Source organism: Notothenia coriiceps, unplaced genomic scaffold (genome assembly GCF_000735185.1).
Source record: "Notothenia coriiceps isolate Sejong01 unplaced genomic scaffold, NC01 NC01_scaffold00033171, whole genome shotgun sequence".
In the NCBI taxonomy this organism is placed as follows: Eukaryota; Metazoa; Chordata; class Actinopteri; order Perciformes; family Nototheniidae; genus Notothenia; species Notothenia coriiceps.
This window is the reverse complement of record NW_011365872.1, coordinates 41,560-58,618: the sequence shown is the minus strand read 5'-3', so window position 1 is coordinate 58,618 and position 17,059 is coordinate 41,560. Positions and strand designations below refer to the sequence as shown.

At 39.6% G+C, this 17,059-nt stretch overlaps 3 protein-coding genes across 3 annotated transcripts; 1 reads left to right on the top strand and 2 right to left on the bottom strand.

Moving 5' to 3' along the window:
* Window positions 1-6,665: 6,665 nt before the first annotated feature.
* LOC104961336 (uncharacterized) lies at window positions 6,666-8,040 on the top strand. Its single transcript, XM_010789606.1, has 4 exons — window positions 6,666-6,727; window positions 6,845-6,908; window positions 7,059-7,096; window positions 7,197-8,040. The coding sequence occupies exons 1-4, from the start codon at window positions 6,720-6,722 to the stop codon at window positions 7,924-7,926; spliced, it is 840 nt and encodes a 279-aa protein (XP_010787908.1). The 5' UTR covers window positions 6,666-6,719; the 3' UTR covers window positions 7,927-8,040.
* Window positions 8,041-8,930: 890 nt separating this feature from the next.
* fuom (fucose mutarotase) lies at window positions 8,931-10,442 on the bottom strand. Its single transcript, XM_010789629.1, has 6 exons — window positions 10,135-10,442; window positions 9,828-9,896; window positions 9,673-9,743; window positions 9,397-9,533; window positions 9,285-9,350; window positions 8,931-9,084 (listed from the first exon to the last, which is right to left on the bottom strand). Exons 1-6 carry the CDS (start codon window positions 10,154-10,156, stop codon window positions 9,018-9,020), a joined length of 432 nt encoding a protein of 143 aa, XP_010787931.1. The 5' UTR covers window positions 10,157-10,442; the 3' UTR covers window positions 8,931-9,017.
* A 3,012-nt stretch (window positions 10,443-13,454) lies between these two features.
* echs1 (enoyl CoA hydratase, short chain, 1, mitochondrial) lies at window positions 13,455-16,461 on the bottom strand. The gene is made up of 8 exons (XM_010789628.1): window positions 16,425-16,461; window positions 15,902-16,138; window positions 15,696-15,823; window positions 14,891-14,990; window positions 14,679-14,783; window positions 14,189-14,308; window positions 14,020-14,087; window positions 13,455-13,932 (listed from the first exon to the last, which is right to left on the bottom strand). The coding sequence occupies exons 1-8, from the start codon at window positions 16,459-16,461 to the stop codon at window positions 13,867-13,869; spliced, it is 861 nt and encodes a 286-aa protein (XP_010787930.1). The 3' UTR covers window positions 13,455-13,866.
* Between the last annotated feature and the right edge of the window lie 598 nt (window positions 16,462-17,059).

The following is a 17,059-nucleotide window of genomic DNA, read 5'->3' as shown; positions in this document are numbered from 1 at the left end:
GAATTCTGTGCGTGCTGGGCGCCGTCAGAAGGGTCAGGAGGTTAGCGGGTTTTACTCCAGCTGGCATCCAGGGCCGCAGTGCGCCACTTCAGTGAGGCAGGCATTCAGTGGCCAGGCAGGAGGAGAGCGGAGGCTGAGGGAGAGGAGCCGCCAAAGTGCTTTCTCGTTGCATGTTCTTTGTTTTGATGCATACTCCGCCCCTCAACGGCCCTCCTGTTGCCCCCCCCTTTCTGACATAAACCACTATTCTCAGATGTTAGAAAAAGGCCACCAAAAAAAACACATAGCCATCAGAGACTACCTTCTTATATTACGGGCTTTAAACTAAAATGGGCTTTAATCATATTTTAAAGGTCACCCTACTTATGCAAATCCGTCTTTTATACATCAACATGTGTCCCCTCTGTGTAAAGACATTTCTGAAAGTTTTTCAGGAAAAAAGTTCGGCTCACTTTTTGTCCTGAATCCATTTATATAAGAAACCTGGTCTGAAAGATGAGGCGATTCTGATTTCGGGCCAGCTTATGGATGTCCATAATGTTTTTTAGGCCTTGTGTAACCATTTAGCCAATAACCAACCAAGGTAACCCCCCCCCCCACCTTATCACCTGAATCTCCTCCTAGAGCTCCATTGTGTTCTCTTTAACCAAATATCTCTCAGAGGGGTGTGGGGAGTGGCTCCTTATTTTCATCTAAAGTAACAGACAGAGAATCAGCACTTTTGAAACGGTTGAAACAGAGGGCATTATGGGATGCTGCAATGGGTGATCTGTTTGGTATTTGGAGCCAAACACTTACGAGACATGTTTTGTATATATCTGAGACCTATGATTTATTGATGAAAAAGAGAATAGGAGACCTTTAATATCAACAATGGATGTCATCCCTCTGAATATACCTCATCGTTTTGGTTTTCCGGTTCATAATTTACTGTTTCGGTTCACTTTTAAAGCTCTCATGTTGTTGTTTTTTCTGCACAGGACCAATTGAAAAAACAAACAACATTTAGCTGTTAGAGCCAGCTTTATCTCAGCAGGTGACACCAAAAACAGTGAATATGTTTCTTACATTCATCAGGTGGACAGAAACACAACTTCCAGTGAATTCTAGCATTGATATGTCTACTATTTACTAGTATAAGTAGGCCACATTATCTTAGACGGTGATATGTATACAATACACTGTTGTACTTACAGTTTGTTTCAGGGGGCAAACATATTCATAATGGAAGGTTTAAGATGTTACAGTAGATAAAGTGGAACTTCTGTGAGCACGTCAGTAGTCAAGTCTCTGCAGTTCCTCGGTTTATCCTGTGGAGGGCAGATATTATAATTATTGAGCCACATGTGCCAAGTGTTGGCATGATGTGAGTTTTCCAAAACATTAGTTCTCCTCGAGTGGAAAATGTGTTTAATGAGAAGCGTCCAAAACACAGTAAATAGCCATTAAAGTTGCTCTAACAGCTCCCACATGTTTACTGAGTTTATGAGATGTGTGTGTGTTTCTTTGTGTAAGAGAGAGAGAGGGACCACCAGAACTTTCTCTCTCATGATTGCATCTATAATATAATATTTCCATGGTTGATACACACTGTCAAAGCAATGTATTGGCTCCGTGTCACTAGCGTCGCTAATGGCCATCTTTCACACAGATACTCAGATCAGCTTTTCAGATTACACAAAGGTCAACCTTATTGCTCTGCGTCTCCTCCGAGTCAGACAAAAGGCTTCTCAGTTTTCTGTCATCAGTTACATAACAGACAGAAGGGGAGAGTTCCTCTTTCTTTCTGTCTGTCTGCTGTGCAGCTTCTGGTCCTCCTCCCCTCGTCTGCCTCGGCTGTCATCAGAGCTATTGTTGCTGGAAAAGTGTCTCGGGCATTACCTGTGGAGCCAGATATTCAGGTGGGCCCCAGACTGACTGGCTCATCACTCCGCTCATTTTACCCCCCTCCCCCCTAAAACCCCACCTGTCCATTGAGGAGACATTTTATCAAGCATCAGTAAGCCTACTGAGAGTTTAAGGCAGCTTCAGAAGTGCCTGAATGCAACTGTTGAGCAGATGCCTCACTAATTCTTCCTGCGGCCGTCTCACAAGTCTGACAGCGTCCCGTTCACCAGACCGTCATCCCAATACTTCATGTTCGCCTCCACTCTTCCATGGAGGTCCTTCCCCAGCCCTGTAATTGGTGCGGTTAACTCCATCATGAGATGTCTAATGTGCGTTTAATGGGTGTTGGTGAGGCATCAATTAAGTTAATTGTAGATCATTGAGTTAATTTTAGTTATTTAGAAAACCCCAGCTTTCCTAAATGTTGTGATTGTGGGGGGATATGACGGGGGACTGTCTGTGAGTAAAGACGGAGGGGTGGTTAGCCTCAAATACAGCCCTGAGCCCCGGGAGGACCTTTATGAGATTTACTGATAGTAATGAGGGTGGTGATGAGGTTTTGGTGCTGATGATTGTTTTAGTGTGGAGGATTGACTTTTGTGTTTTCCTACAGTATGTTCATTATGACTTTTCAAACAGTGTGACAGTATGAGGTTGAGGTTTTAGAGTGGAGTCTGATGTCTACCGCTCATTGTTTTCTTTTTGTTTCTTTGCCTGTGGAGAAATCTTGCTGAAGACACAGCTTTAAGTCAAGTAGAAACATGACAGCTGCATTCCTCACAGTCTTATCAGTAATAAGCTGTTATTGGTTTTGAGACGGAGCCAGGAGATCAGATGCTGCAATTAAAGTTACTCAGTGTTGTCATCGCTGCCGATTACATATTAATCTCCTTATTAGTTAACATGATGCTATGTGTAAATAAGTGTAGCAGTACACATGTGCATTTACACATACATAGATACAACAACTGTGTGGCAAAAAAAACAAAACAAGATGGAGCCAAGATCATTTATTGTAAAATGGGAATTTAGTCAAACATTCATTCTGGCGGTTTCCCCCATAAATTGCTCCAAGCTGCCACATTTGGAGCATGTTTCTGGGCATAAATCATGACCTAATGTTGTATTTAAATATTTGGCAATTTATTCTTGGCGCACTCCTAACATTTTGTGCAATAACACTGTGTGACTGTGTGTGTTTCACAGTTTTATTGGCAGTGATCATTACCTGCTGACAACTCCCTGGTCGTTATTGTTTTATTTTTTCCAAAATGCTTGTGATTCACATGATTCATCTGCATTTGCACACCACACACAGACACCTAACATATTGTAATAGCAGAAGAATGCAGTGTGACAAGCAGATGGAAACATTTTTGCAAACCAAGCCTCTGATGACTTTGAGATGTGTCAGGGCTCAAATATGAAGATTAAATTATCTTTACATCACCTAAATACAGTGGAACCTCCATTATCTCTAGAGCTTGTTTCGCCTTCAGGCTTGATAATTAAACCAGTCTACATATACTTCTTCACCACCAAAGTAGGTAAAACTAATTGTAGTGACACATGGGAAATATCATCCCAGAGTTATTCAATCACTTCTGTTGTATGAGCATATCAAAGCAATAAAAACTCATGAGGATATTACATTTTTATCTGTTGACTGTATTTTCTTTTTAATTTAATCCAGACGTTTCGAAAAGTTTCAGACCATGCATCACTTTGACCAAACCAAGTATTCCAGGTTCAATTGCAGATACCAAAAATGTCACAATGAATGAACCAGATTGCCGTGGTATTTCTCTATTACTGTAAATCCCAGGTTGGAATAATTGTTTAATTTAAAAAAAAGTGTTTTAAATGAAGGAATCAGACTTTAGCAAGGCTTTTGCATACCACTTCTCTTTGACCTCAGCATATTTCAATCTATTCCTTTAAATTAGACTGTCTTCATGAAGGCAATTGCTGCCAGATTCTTACTGGTGACAAACATACTGTACACTACCTATTAAAGTGACATTGAAGAGCATAATGTGAGCCTTTGTGGAAATGCTGTTGGTCTCGCAGAAACCACACAAAACATCCTGTAGCTTCTAGCCTTAAAAGTGAGGTTTGATGGATAAATTGTTCTGAAGCTTCTTTTTTTTCCCCCGCACACATAAGTGAAGCAGCTTTTATGTGAAGCCCGGGGGCCCGGTAGCTACCAGCACATTAACCACAGGACTCTGCTCCCTGAACTTCTGATGGCCCCACAGGCTTACAGGAAAACACGCTCTCTGTGGTTTAACCAGCCTCTGGTTGGCAGAGATCCACGGCTCTCTATCGGACTGAGTTGTGTCTCGGTCACTCCACTAAGGTGATGAAGTGTCGGACAGTTTAAGAGCTATTAGTAGAGAATGTAGGTGAGGCTGCTTTTCAGAGTAACAGTCATAAGTATGTGTGATACAGGAGAAGTATAAATGCCAGTTTTTTTACATTTCAACATTGTAGTTTTTATTTTAACACTTTAAACAAGGGGATCAATTACAGTGTTGTGTTCTACTCTGTTGGGGTTCATTTAGCAAAAAGGATGCGTCAGTGACATTATCCAGCATACAACACTGAAGAAATCTATAAAACTGGTTCCATAGCAATGATCTGTTTTTCATATCAGTGGTTTCTAAAGAAATATCAGACTGCTGATTATCCAAAAAGAATCAAGTATTCAACAAGGCCCTGTAAAAAATGTGATAAATACGTGTAAATAACGGATTCATGAAACTCTTTGCAACAAAGCAAATTTCCCTAAATGTCTAAGTGTGGAGTAAACGCAGAATCAAGGCCAGGCGCTCCTTTGTCCATATTTCACAGACTAACGTTAAAGATGTCTGGCATTTACTTGCTGAGGGAAAGCCTTTTTTGGGCCACTCAGTGACCTGGGAGTGGGGCTAGGGGTAAGATTGGACCTGTACATATGGTTCTGATAGAGAGGGTAGATAACCAGCAGACGCACTGGAGCCATCCCTTGAACAGAGCAGGAAGTGGGTGGCGTGACTGTCTGCTCCTGTTGTACTGTACACTGCGGCGAAGTTAGATTGAGCCTGGATATTCAACAGACATTCAATTTGGTCTCTTTGCTCCGTTTCACAGACTGTCAGCAGTCAGAGGACTTCACCGCCATCCACTAAATTGATGATATTGTTGTCATTAACATTATAAACCCATAATGACTCTTCTACTGTATTATGAACAGTGAAAAAGGGACAGTAAAGAGTCTTCACAGTCCAATAGTCTCTTAAGAATGAAAGTCTCCCATGCACAGCATCAAAACAGCTTGATAGGGATCTGGAATTAAATCACATGTAGATTAGAATAAATTAGTTTATGGCAGTCTAAAAGATTTCTCTGATGGCCACATATCACATTTCATAAAGTGAGTTGTAATTATTATTCTGTACATCAATCCAAGAGCGTTTTCTATTCTGTAACGGTGAGTTTTACAGTGTGATAGGATCTTGGCAGAGGTTGATTAAAGCTGACATATTCAATAGTTGCTTCAGTTATGTTGTGGCGAGCATTTAGATCACAGATCCATCATCTGTCTTCAATCTGTCCTCCTACAGTGTGTATGTGAAGTGTAATTAGTTGTTTTAAATGATTGAAGCTGTATGCAGGAGGGAGTCTGTCTGAGAAAGTTCCTGTGAAGGCACGCCAAGCAGGGGGAGTGTGCATTGCTGCTTCATGGTCATAGATTTCATATAAAAAGTCTGATTCAACTCAAAATGATATACTGGTTCACATAAATCCATTTAACTACCAGCAAAGGAGTCTGCATTGTTGTATACAGAAAATGACCCACATGGAGCCTCCAAAACAAGAACAATAGTCAGGTCACAGTAACACAAAACAGGAAGTAAAGATGATTTCTATACTGTTATTATCAATGAAGACATATAAACCTGAAAAAGTCATACAAGAAACTTTGTGAGGCATAGAGCGTAAAAGATGATATTAAATAATAACCGAATGGGTTACGCGCTTATACATAGTTGAACGAGTATATTTATGTATTTATATTTTATATATAACCTTTGTTAATGTTTTGTTCAAAATATAAAATATAATGAATCATAATATTGAAAAACAGTTGTTTCAATATGAAATATGTCTGGATAGGAGACGTTATAGTTACCGACAAATACTTTAAATACAGTGTAACTAATTAGGGGGACAAAGGGAAAATATTGCCCAAGTGCCTTAGCAAATTAATCTGGAGTTATGTTAAGAAGACTTAATGAAGTATTTTTCATAAACTGAATAAATCAAATATAGTGGGTTATAAACTATTTAATAAATGTTTGTACCGTCAATAAACATTAAATAGAGGGCCATATGGCGAACAGATGCATTTTGATGTCTTAATCAAAAAACAGATGATAAAGTATCTCGACCTCAGCCTTTCACCCATGGGATCACTGCCTGCTGACAGGAAGATTAATGTAGTTGTAAAACTGGTAAGTGTATTCATAACACAGTCAAATAACAAGAGTTGAACCAAACCAAGAGTGACATTAATATTATTTAGGCCAGATATAAATGCAGTACATTCACACTTATCAGACTTGATGACAGAATGAGGGAATGAATAAACAGCCATTGGTGCATAGACACTATTATGTTGACAACATGTTGGTTAAGGCAGTGAATTACTTCAAGCTGACGCACTTTCAGAGGATACAAAGGTCAGGAAAACATAACCAGTTTATTGCTGGAACTTTGCTCATTTATTTCCACATGAGGTGAATGGATAATATCTTAGTTAGATGTGAAGCGTTGAGCTGAAAGCAAACATGTTCAGGTAAGAAATCTCTTCCATGCCTTTCTGAATCTGATTGCAGAGTTAGTTTGTACTATTCTGTCGTGTCTGTCATATATTTAAAAGCTAAACATTAATCGAGACTCTCCTCACTTTCAGGTTTTCTTTAATAGTCTGTATTTCTCTGATATTTGGCGTCACAGCAAAGCCATATAAACCCTGGGTATGTATATATTGCTCCTGGCAGTCCACAATATTGCATTGCAGACTCTACAGCTTCAAATCATATGATAAATACATTTCCAATGAATTTAAAATGACAATCATGTTTGTGTTGGACAGCAGTCATGTAATATTTCTACTTTCTTCCCAGAATAAACTCCCAGATGAAGCATTCCAGGATACCGTTATGTAAGTTGTAATTTCCTTAAACTAAACCTAAAGTGAATAATTGTGTCTTGGACTGAGGAAGGGCAGACTGAGAAAGCATGTTTTATTTTTTTTAAATCAGGTCTTTAGATGGCGAAGGAAAGATGTCCTGGAGGGTGGAAGTGGAGCCTCCAGAGGACATGGATGAGACTGACTACGACATTGACCCAGAGATGAAGATTTGGAAAAGCATGACAGGCGGGCAGGAAGAACAGCCCCTAAAGGCAGAAGAAGACTTGGAAGAGCTGTACCATCCTTCAGTGGTAGATCTCCTCAAAGTTGAATTTCAAAACCGTGATGCCCTCCCTGCTGCCGACATCCAGGCTGATCCCTGGCAGGAGGTTGCGAACTTGAATCAGGAACCAGAAGAGGATAAAGACGACGTCGACCACCCTGGTTTCGGTGAGGCGGCACCAAACGAGCCTGAGCAGGACTGGGACGAGGTCTACCGCAGAGCGAGCGAGGAGCTGGCTGGATATCTCGCTCCACTCGTGGCCGGAAACAAACCTGATGCAGAGATCCGTGTTTCACACTCTGAACCAGAGAAGGACGAGGACGAGCTGTATCACCACGACGACCAGGGTTCACCTGTGCAAAAGGAGCTGCTGAGCCGTGAGGTCGCGGGTGAAAGTGAGGTCAGAGTTCACTTTCAGCCAGAGGAAGACATGGACGACCTGTACCACAAAGACTTCCTGAACCTCATTCCTCACCCGGCTGATACTGAAGCTGCTGCACCACCCGCTGACCCTAACCCATTCCAGAGGAGGCACAGCCAACCAGAGGAGGATCTGGATCATCTCTTCCACCAGTGATCCCTCAACCACAACCTAACCTGTGTAGAGCCCTCATCTCATCTCAGATAAAACCATAGCTTTAAATACATCAGAAGTGCTTTTTGACTTCATTAAACTGTCATTAAGAATCAACTCTAAATCTCACTGTCACTTGTCTGTATTTTGTTATTTATGTGTCTATAGATACAGAGAAACATTGAAAATGTAATGTACATCTGAATACAGATAATGATGATTTCCAAGACTCACCGTTGATAGTTCAAGTAATTATTAAAAAATAAAATGGTAAAGACTTATAATCAGTGTATATAAGGTACGGTTTCTAATAATGACTAGGTGGTGTTGTGATAGCATTCATGGACAAGTTTATAAAGGACTCTAATGTTATAGAAAACATTTACAATCCTAAAGCTGCTTTCAGATGACATGTTGGTAATTACAGAGGGTTGTGCCTTTAATTGAGAGTGCAGTTTGAGAAAAGGAAGTCTTGAAGTGTTCAATTCTTAAGTGTTCCTCTGTAAATGTCAGAATAGTGAAGCGCGGTTATAAAAGTGTTAAACATGGGCGAGGCTAGGTGGTTAGGACATATAAATAAGGTTGAAGGTTGGAGAAGACTATACATCTTTAGGGTATTGTGATGATTACATCTGAGTTGTCCTTGATCAAAAAGAAACATTAACACATGTATCAAAGACTTTATGTGTTTGGTTAATTGAAATGTTTGTATAACACAGAAGTTATTAAGAAAAATACAAAATATGTTCTGATCCTTCAGATGAGTATTGACTATACACACAGACAAATTATTTTTTAACCCTTCCCACTTCTGGTGGAAACTGAACAAATTTGAAAAAATATAAATGGAGGCGTGTGGCGCAGTGGATTGTGCGTAGGTGTTCGGATCAGGGGGTCACAGGTTCAAACCCCACTGCAGTCAGCATGTCGTTGTGTCCCTGAGCAAGATACTTCACCCCAAATTGCACCTGTGGGGATTGCCCACAGTATTGAGTATGTAAGTCGCTTTGGATAAAAGTGTCTAACAAGTGACATGTAATCTAATGTAATAAATTATTCCTGATTAGATCATCATTACTTAACGTGTGTGTGTGTCACTCTAAAAGGTCAGGAGAAATGACCCCCTTCTTCTGTATTAGGTTGCCGTACAGAGCCGTTTCCCTGTGTAGACAGAGCAAACGAAAATGTTTATTTGAATTTTTAAAGACATGTTTTAAATAGTTTCGAATAAGTAAATCAGGTAATGCATAATGGCAATTCAGTTTCATTTTCAGACTAGTAAAACATTGAGCAAGTACTCGTGTTTTACTGCCTACAGTATAAAGATTTGCTGATTAAAAAACAACAATATTTTAATGAACACAGAAAAAATACACGCTTCCTTGGCTCGTTCATAGAAAGCAAACCTTTCCACTTTCTCAATAGGACTCTATGTAAACAAACATCAAAGAAGGACTGTGTTATTCTCGTAACTAACTGATTAATTTAATCATAAGGTTGTAGGCTACTAGCTTTTTTACATAAGATCCAGCCTGATTCAGGAGATCTGAGTAGGTGTACCACACATGGACTTCGAAGCATCTCTCTTTTAACAGATCCATGACTGCAGCCTGTGGAGACATTTCAGCACAGATTCAACTAACTACATTTGACTAGTTAACAAGAGAATCCGATTGATATATGAACTCATTACTGCCATTGACACAACATTACTCAGTGGTTTTCACTTTAAATATATGGGTCCTGTACCGGAGAGGGGACATAGGTATCAAGGGACAAGAGCTTCAAAATAGCCTTCAAAAGCTGTGGGATTCCCAAACCTGCACAAAGACCATACAGGTTTAAATACATACACACTCACCCAGTGTTTTAATTTTCAGTCAGATAGAGATCTATTAACATACCATCAGCTCTTATTTCTTTTGGACCACAAGCACAAATGGAGGATGTTGGAAAGTTTGCATCAGCAAGAACTAAATGAAGAAACAAAACCCAAAGTCTGTGAACGACTAAATTACCTAGCACCTGTGGCATTTGTCTTCAGGTTAGTGATCCTTTGATTCTATTTAACTTGAACTTTGATTAGCCTCCTGCCCTGCTTGTGACTGATATTAGATATAGATTAGATTAGATTATAGCTAATACTGCTAGCACAGCTGGCTAGGCTACGAGAAAGGTGACATATAAGTATCATGTCATTAAATATCATACCCAGTTCATCCCCATGACCCATTTTAGCCAGAGCATACAGCAACTCAGGAGAAAAAAAAAGAGGGGATTCCTTTCAGTACAACAGCCACAGAGAAGAGAGAAGAGAAGCAAGAGCACTATCTCCGGCTTACTTCCGGGTTTGTTTACATCCGGTTTCGTTTCCCGTTGTTCGTCAATGTCAGACTGTTTTATGTTTCAATTTGTTTTAGGCTATTTATCCATCTCGATATATTACTTTCTTGTCTTTTTATACGCAAGGAAACGAACCTAATTTGGTTAATTAGAGGGGCTATCCAGTCAAACTATAAACGTTTATTTTGGACTTTAATATTAAAAATAGATGTTCACTATCCACAAGCATGCATCTGTTGTGGGTGATCGTTTCAGAATAATTACCCCACATACTTACAAATTCATTCTATGGACAGATTGGAAAAAGGTAGTTACAAGTCATAGTAATGTAGCTGGGGTCAAGTTATAATATGTTAAAAAATCATAGCGAAGTCATTGTAGCCTTTTGGAGAATCTCATCAAAATGCATAGTGAAGGCTAGATTTTCACAACAGGTTTTAGTTTAAAATGCCATTAAAAGTCATTTGAAAGTCTTAGTATGTTATTAAAAGGGTAACAAAAAGGTATGCCATAAAGATATCATTAAAATAGTCAAGGTGTAGTATTTAAGGTGGTCATAAAACGTTCATAACTCCTAAGATTAAAAGTATTATAGTAAACCATGAAAATGATATGGTAGAAGCCTATTTATTTAAAGCTATACAATAGGGTCATGTCATTATTCTGACAAACTGCACCGTCGGTTAATCTTTGGTCTATGTTGTTTCTGACACCCTTGGGTGGGCATAATTTAAAGCAGACACCGGTAAATGTGTTATTCAGACACGGTCTCTGGTGCCAAGAATGTGAGATAATGAAAATATTTATCAGATGAAAACCACTCCACCCAGCCTGTTTCATCTGAGCTAGAGAAACTCTCAGCTGGATGGCAGAAAAATGCTGAGGAATCCTTTCTCTGACCACAGATCCTGGTTCTTTGAGAAAAGGAAAGGAAAGGAGCAAGATATCTGCATATAAAAAGACATTCATAAAAGTCACAATGTTTAGAATCTAGCATTGCAGGCTTGTGGTTTTATACTGAATTTACAATACAGCTGCTGTTAATAGGACAAACATGTTGGTAGCATAGGCCTTGACTTCATGCCCTGTTTAAATCTGCAAATAATTCATGTTTCATACATTTCTGCATTTCAAAATAACTGTATTTAACAGAACACATGTGTTTTGTGCAACTTGTTCTGAAAGAAATCAAACATCATAAGAAACCTACAAAACACAAATCCTTGTCTTAGGAACAAGGCTTTGTTTAATAAGCTGTAAGGTAAATTCAGCTCTGAAAACAATTACGTGGCAGACATTCCACCACAGAGAAATGTAGTCAACTAGTTTATAGAATAAAATACAAAAACATTAAATTTTACTCAAACATACATACATAAACCGGAGAAACTGATACTGCTGCAGTGGTCTCTTAAATTTTTTTCAGAGCTGTATGATGTGTTTAATCTAAATCGGTTTTGGGGTGTTTCTTATTTTGAGTTATTTAAATAATAGGCCTAATCAAATCATATTTTTTATACAAGGGTTGGCTGCATACGAATATAAACAAGATTATACTTAAAACAAAGTGACTAAAAGAGTGTAGTTTAAGAATATCAGAGTGTTTTTTGGCTGCCTTCACTCAGGCCCCTCAGGAGCCAGGCCTGTCTGCCCGACTGAAAGCCCTTTCTCCTCCTCCGGACCCATGCTGCTCCCTCTTTATTTCGGCTTCTTTAAATGAGTTTATCACGCTATGAGGGTCTCCGCTGCCAAAATGTAACGTTTGGCCCCCTTTGTCTGTATGGAGAGCTTCAATTGAGTCTACATTTATTATTTTGACCTTTCGGTAGCCTCAAAGAGGAGCTTCTTTTCGGGCACTCTCTGCGGACTTTTGTGCTTCCCTGCCGAGTGAGGAGACGAGTTTTTTTCCCCTCCTTTTAAAAGTTTTGTTCCAGAGGGCTGACAAGAAAGCAAGCTCCAGGGGAATATTGAATGAAAATAAAAATCAATTAGGCCATGGCCTTGTGGAGATATGGGGCGCCGCCGTGTGAAGATCAGAGAGAGAAAAAGGTGCCTTGCGATGGTTGGAGCTGAGAGAGAAAGCGCACACTAACCACATTTGTTCTGGTCTTTTCTTTGAAGTCAAAAGTATCGTTTTAAGTGTTTCCAAATAGTTTCAACCAATAGTGATGCCCGAGATTTAAAATATAGCCCTGTAAATCGTGAACAATTAACCATGGGTAGCCTACTTTTTTCAGTAAAGGCTATATTTTCTGAGTAAATTATAATTCATCTAAATATAGGCTTGTAGTGCCGAGAGACGGGAGTCGGAGGTTTAATCACAGATCTTTATTAATGTTTTCTCAAAAGACTATTAGACGTTTTTACAACCAGCATTTTAATTATTTGATTGCGCCGTGGAAAACCTTGGCCTATTATAATTTTGAGTAAATAAATCACATGTCAGTTTTTCCTTCTGATGACGGTTTTTTTTTGTAAAATAGTGTTTCAGACATATTGCATTTAAAAAACAACTTTCTTTTAGTACCGCATCTGAATAATTATGATCTTTTGAAATAGTATTTTAATGACATGACCTTTTAACTGTCACTTTACTACTACGAGCCTTCAGCCCGGTGCGTGTCAGTCCTGCTGGATTTATATCGGTCCAGTTTTTGTGCACAAGAGCCCCCTCTGGTGGTGAGAGGACCACGCCGATTGAACGCTGGGTGAACTGAATCCACTAGTCATTACATTCAAGTTACTTCTAAGTTTCAGTTATCTGGCTGACACTTTTTACCTAATTATACATATCAATTCTCAAAAAGACTGTTAAATATAAACTGAGTTATAATGTAAATGATATGCAAACATTCTGCATTACTGAACATTATAAATATGTAGAAACATCCCAAGGTCTTAGACAGTTTGTTAATAAAGTCGATTTTCGAATCATAAAGCTATCGATCATAAATATATCGATTAGATTTATGATTACAAAATATAAAAGCAGGGTAGACATGTGGAGATTATTCGACTGAACAAAACGTGATCCGTCTCTTAAATGTGTGTCAACCACAGACCTTTTTTTTTCGAGCAATTTCCCAAAATCCAATGGAGAAATTGCACTGCTTTTTTGTCGAAGGAACCAATGCGCAGCTTACTTCCGGGTTTTAGAGTGGCACTCTATAAGCAGGCCCATCTTTCCATTTGTGTTAATTTCTTACTCACTGAAATTTATTTGTAAAATGTACAGAGAAGTGTGTTGCCTTCAAAATGCAGACAAACATTTGAAAGGGAAAATAAAAAGGCAGTCAAGTCATTACAACTGATTCCTCCTATTGCACTCCGGCAGAGTTATAAAGTATTATTCAAATTCAAACGCCAGTGCACGTCTTGCACCCAGACTGCTTTTGATTTTTAATACCAAACTTTGCAAATAGAGCTTCAGTGTAATAAGACACTCCGGTGGAAACTCTTAGTACCAAATCCTAATGTAAACATCTTGTATGCTTCAATACAATCAGGATTTGTGCACCATTCAGCTTGTTGCAGATAAGGAAATTATCCGCTGATATCAGGAACTTTGTGTTATTGGCCGAGCTCTTGGTCTGCTCTTTTCTAATTGTCCTGGAAATTGGCCTTTCTCTTCTCCACAAATGCTGTCATGCCTTCTTTACGATCCTCCTGCAGGGGAAAACAGACACACACATCATGACTGAACGGTCAAAAACAATGCCCTCTACTCGCTCTCAGATGGGCTCTTCTACTCACTGTAGCAAAGGTAGCGTGGAATAAGCGCTTCTCCAAACGATTACCCTCAGCCAGAGTCAGTTCATAAGCTGCAATCACAAGTAGAACACGTCAGACAATATATTAACGTATTCAATTTAATAGGTTTAAGGATATTTAATAAAATGACTAGAAGATTAACTTTACACACCTGCGTTCACAGCTTCTTTAGCCATAGCAGACACCAGCTTGGAGTTGGCAGCAATTTTCTCACCACATTTCACAGCTTCCGACACCAACTGGTCGGCAGGATACACTTTACTCACCAGTCCTGGAAACACAACAAGCTACTGAATTAAGTATGACAAATATATGAAAATAGTATCTAATGTGTAACCCGGGTGTAAATAGCATTGTTACTGTAGCTATGGAAACCCGGGTGCAAATAGCATCTTCCAAACATTTTTCCCTATCCTTCTGGTGTTCCCAAAGTTTCCTCCAATCAGGTGTGATTTTTACAGCCTACTGCTAAGCTACTACAGCAGCACAAGGGAATTAAGTTATCAAAGAAACATTTCCATAAATACCTATACATCCAAAACAGTATCTAATGTGTAACCCGGGTGTAAATAGCATTGTTAGCTACGGACACCCGGGTGCAAATAGCATCTGCCAAGTGTAATACCATCATTTTCTGTTACCTGATTGCCGGGCGACTTCTGCATTAATTTTGTCTCCTGTTAGGACCAGCTCCATCGCCAGGGATTTTCCCACCGCACGCGTCAGCCGCTGGGTGCCTCCCGCTCCTGCAGAAAGACGGACATCATGAACTCCAAAAGCAAGAATCTGGTCAACTTTGCATAAGGAAGTCTAGTCTGAACAGGAAGGAAAGTGGATGCTTAAGAGTGTTTACCAGGAATGGTCCCCAACAGGATCTCTGGCTGGCCGAACTGCGCCTTCTCCCCGGCGTAAATGATGTCACACATCATCGCCAGCTCACAGCCTCCACCCAGCTGAAACAGAAACGTACATTATGAAACACAGAAACAATTACACAGACGGTAGACTCACTCTTCATTGTGTCATAGCGCATTTAAATGCTGTGCATCCTGGAATGATACTGGATTTGTTGTGTAAAGAAGTTGCACTATAGAGCCGAAAGCGTGTGGACACTACTGCTTTTTTTCTCTCAAGTTGTTAAGCTGTTTTGTTGTTTGGGTTTGCTTTTCGTTAGGGTAATGAAAGTGTCCCAAAGTAAGTGGAATTTTTTTTATTATATCTAGACATGCTGATAACTTCTGCTCTAAAAAGGGGGTAGAACTAAAAGAAAACTCAGCTGAAATTAACAATCCAATGAAGGAAGGAAAAAATAAATAGTGGGAGATTAGAGAGGGAGAAAAATAGATTTGAGAGAGGAAATATAGGTGAAAGGTGGGACTAGAAGAACAACAGGTTAAATATTGAAAGATAAGAATAATAAAGATACACATGATAAGACATGTGGAGAAAACCTTGGAGCAGAAATAGTAAAACACATATCATTACTTTCTATTATAAAGGTTTACAATCCAGTTGTCCTTTCCCCGTTTGGATTAGTCCCTTTTTTAATGCTTTGAACGTATTATTATCATTTTTAATTGAAATTCGCTTTGCATAGTTTTCTTTTATCAGAAGAAATCCAACAACTATCCTCAGTTAACAAAATTAAAGAAACTCACAGCAAATCCATTGACGGCAGCAATCACAGGCTTCTTCACCGTGGACACTCTGTTCCAGTGAGCCAGGAAGTTTCCACCGTAACACTCCTGGAAAGTTCGATTCTGCATCTCTTTAATGTCCGCTCCAGCTGGAAAAACACGTACGTTTAGTTCCCTGCTGATACCTTATTGTAAGCAAACCCATAAAACACACTCGGGTCCCTCACCAGCAAAGGCTCTCTCACTGCCGGTGATGACGATGGCCCCGACCTCTGTGTCAGCTTCGAAGACATCCAGGGCCTGTCCCACCTCCCTCATCAGCCCGTCACACAGAGCGTTGAGGGCCTTGGGCCTGTTCAGCTGGATGAAGCCCACATCACTCTTCGCCCCGCGCTTTTCCACCAAAATATACTCATACTGAGCACCTGCATGAAGAGGGAACCAACATGGGTCAGATAAGAATTCTGTGCAATTAGATAAACAGAGTTCACAGAGCTAGATTTTGAACGTATAACAACAATGCAACACAAAAGTTTGATTAATATTTAAACAGCATGCCCTTTTTGATGGGGAACTGAAGCCACTGTATCCATCCAAGCTGTTCTCAAAGAAACCTCCCTCCATTGAGTGAAACGGTAACTTGCAGAACACTGAGGTTTCTGGGCCACGGCTGCCACGATTAGTTTGTTTATGTTACCATGTGACTTTGTACCTTCTGTGTTTGTTATAATGACGAGGGGAAATGCAGACCACCATCATCTGTAGGTATGACAGTGGATAACCTCATGTTATCCTATTTCCAAACTATCAATCAATCATCAATCGGTCGATGTGTATTTAAATAGCCCTATATCACACATTTTACATTTGTCTCAGAGGCTTTACAGCTTGTACAGAAAACGACACTCTGTCCTTAAACCCTCACATTGTACAAGGAAAAACACCCAAAGGAACCCCACAGTTAATGGGGGAAAGAATGGAGGAAACCTGTGTGGTGTGTATACATTAGGAAGAGAATACGTTCACAACATAGACAGTCCAAATGTTAAAAAGGATAATGTGTTTTTATAAACCTCTATAACTATAACTGGGAGCAGCATAGACTTTCAACTACATGATCATCGCCAACGTGCTCTGTGTCCTGGTTAATCATTCTAGAAAAGGTGAAGGATCAACTCATTGGCTCATGGTTTTATAGCGACCTTGGAAGCCCCTGATATGCCTTGTGGAACAAAGGTACAAACTAAAGTCATGGATTGTTGCCTGCACATTGATATACAGTAAGTCACGCATAGATACACTGAACAAAAATATAAATGCAACACTTTTGTTTTTGCTCCCATTTATCATGAGATGAACTCAAAGATCTAAAACATTTTCTATAT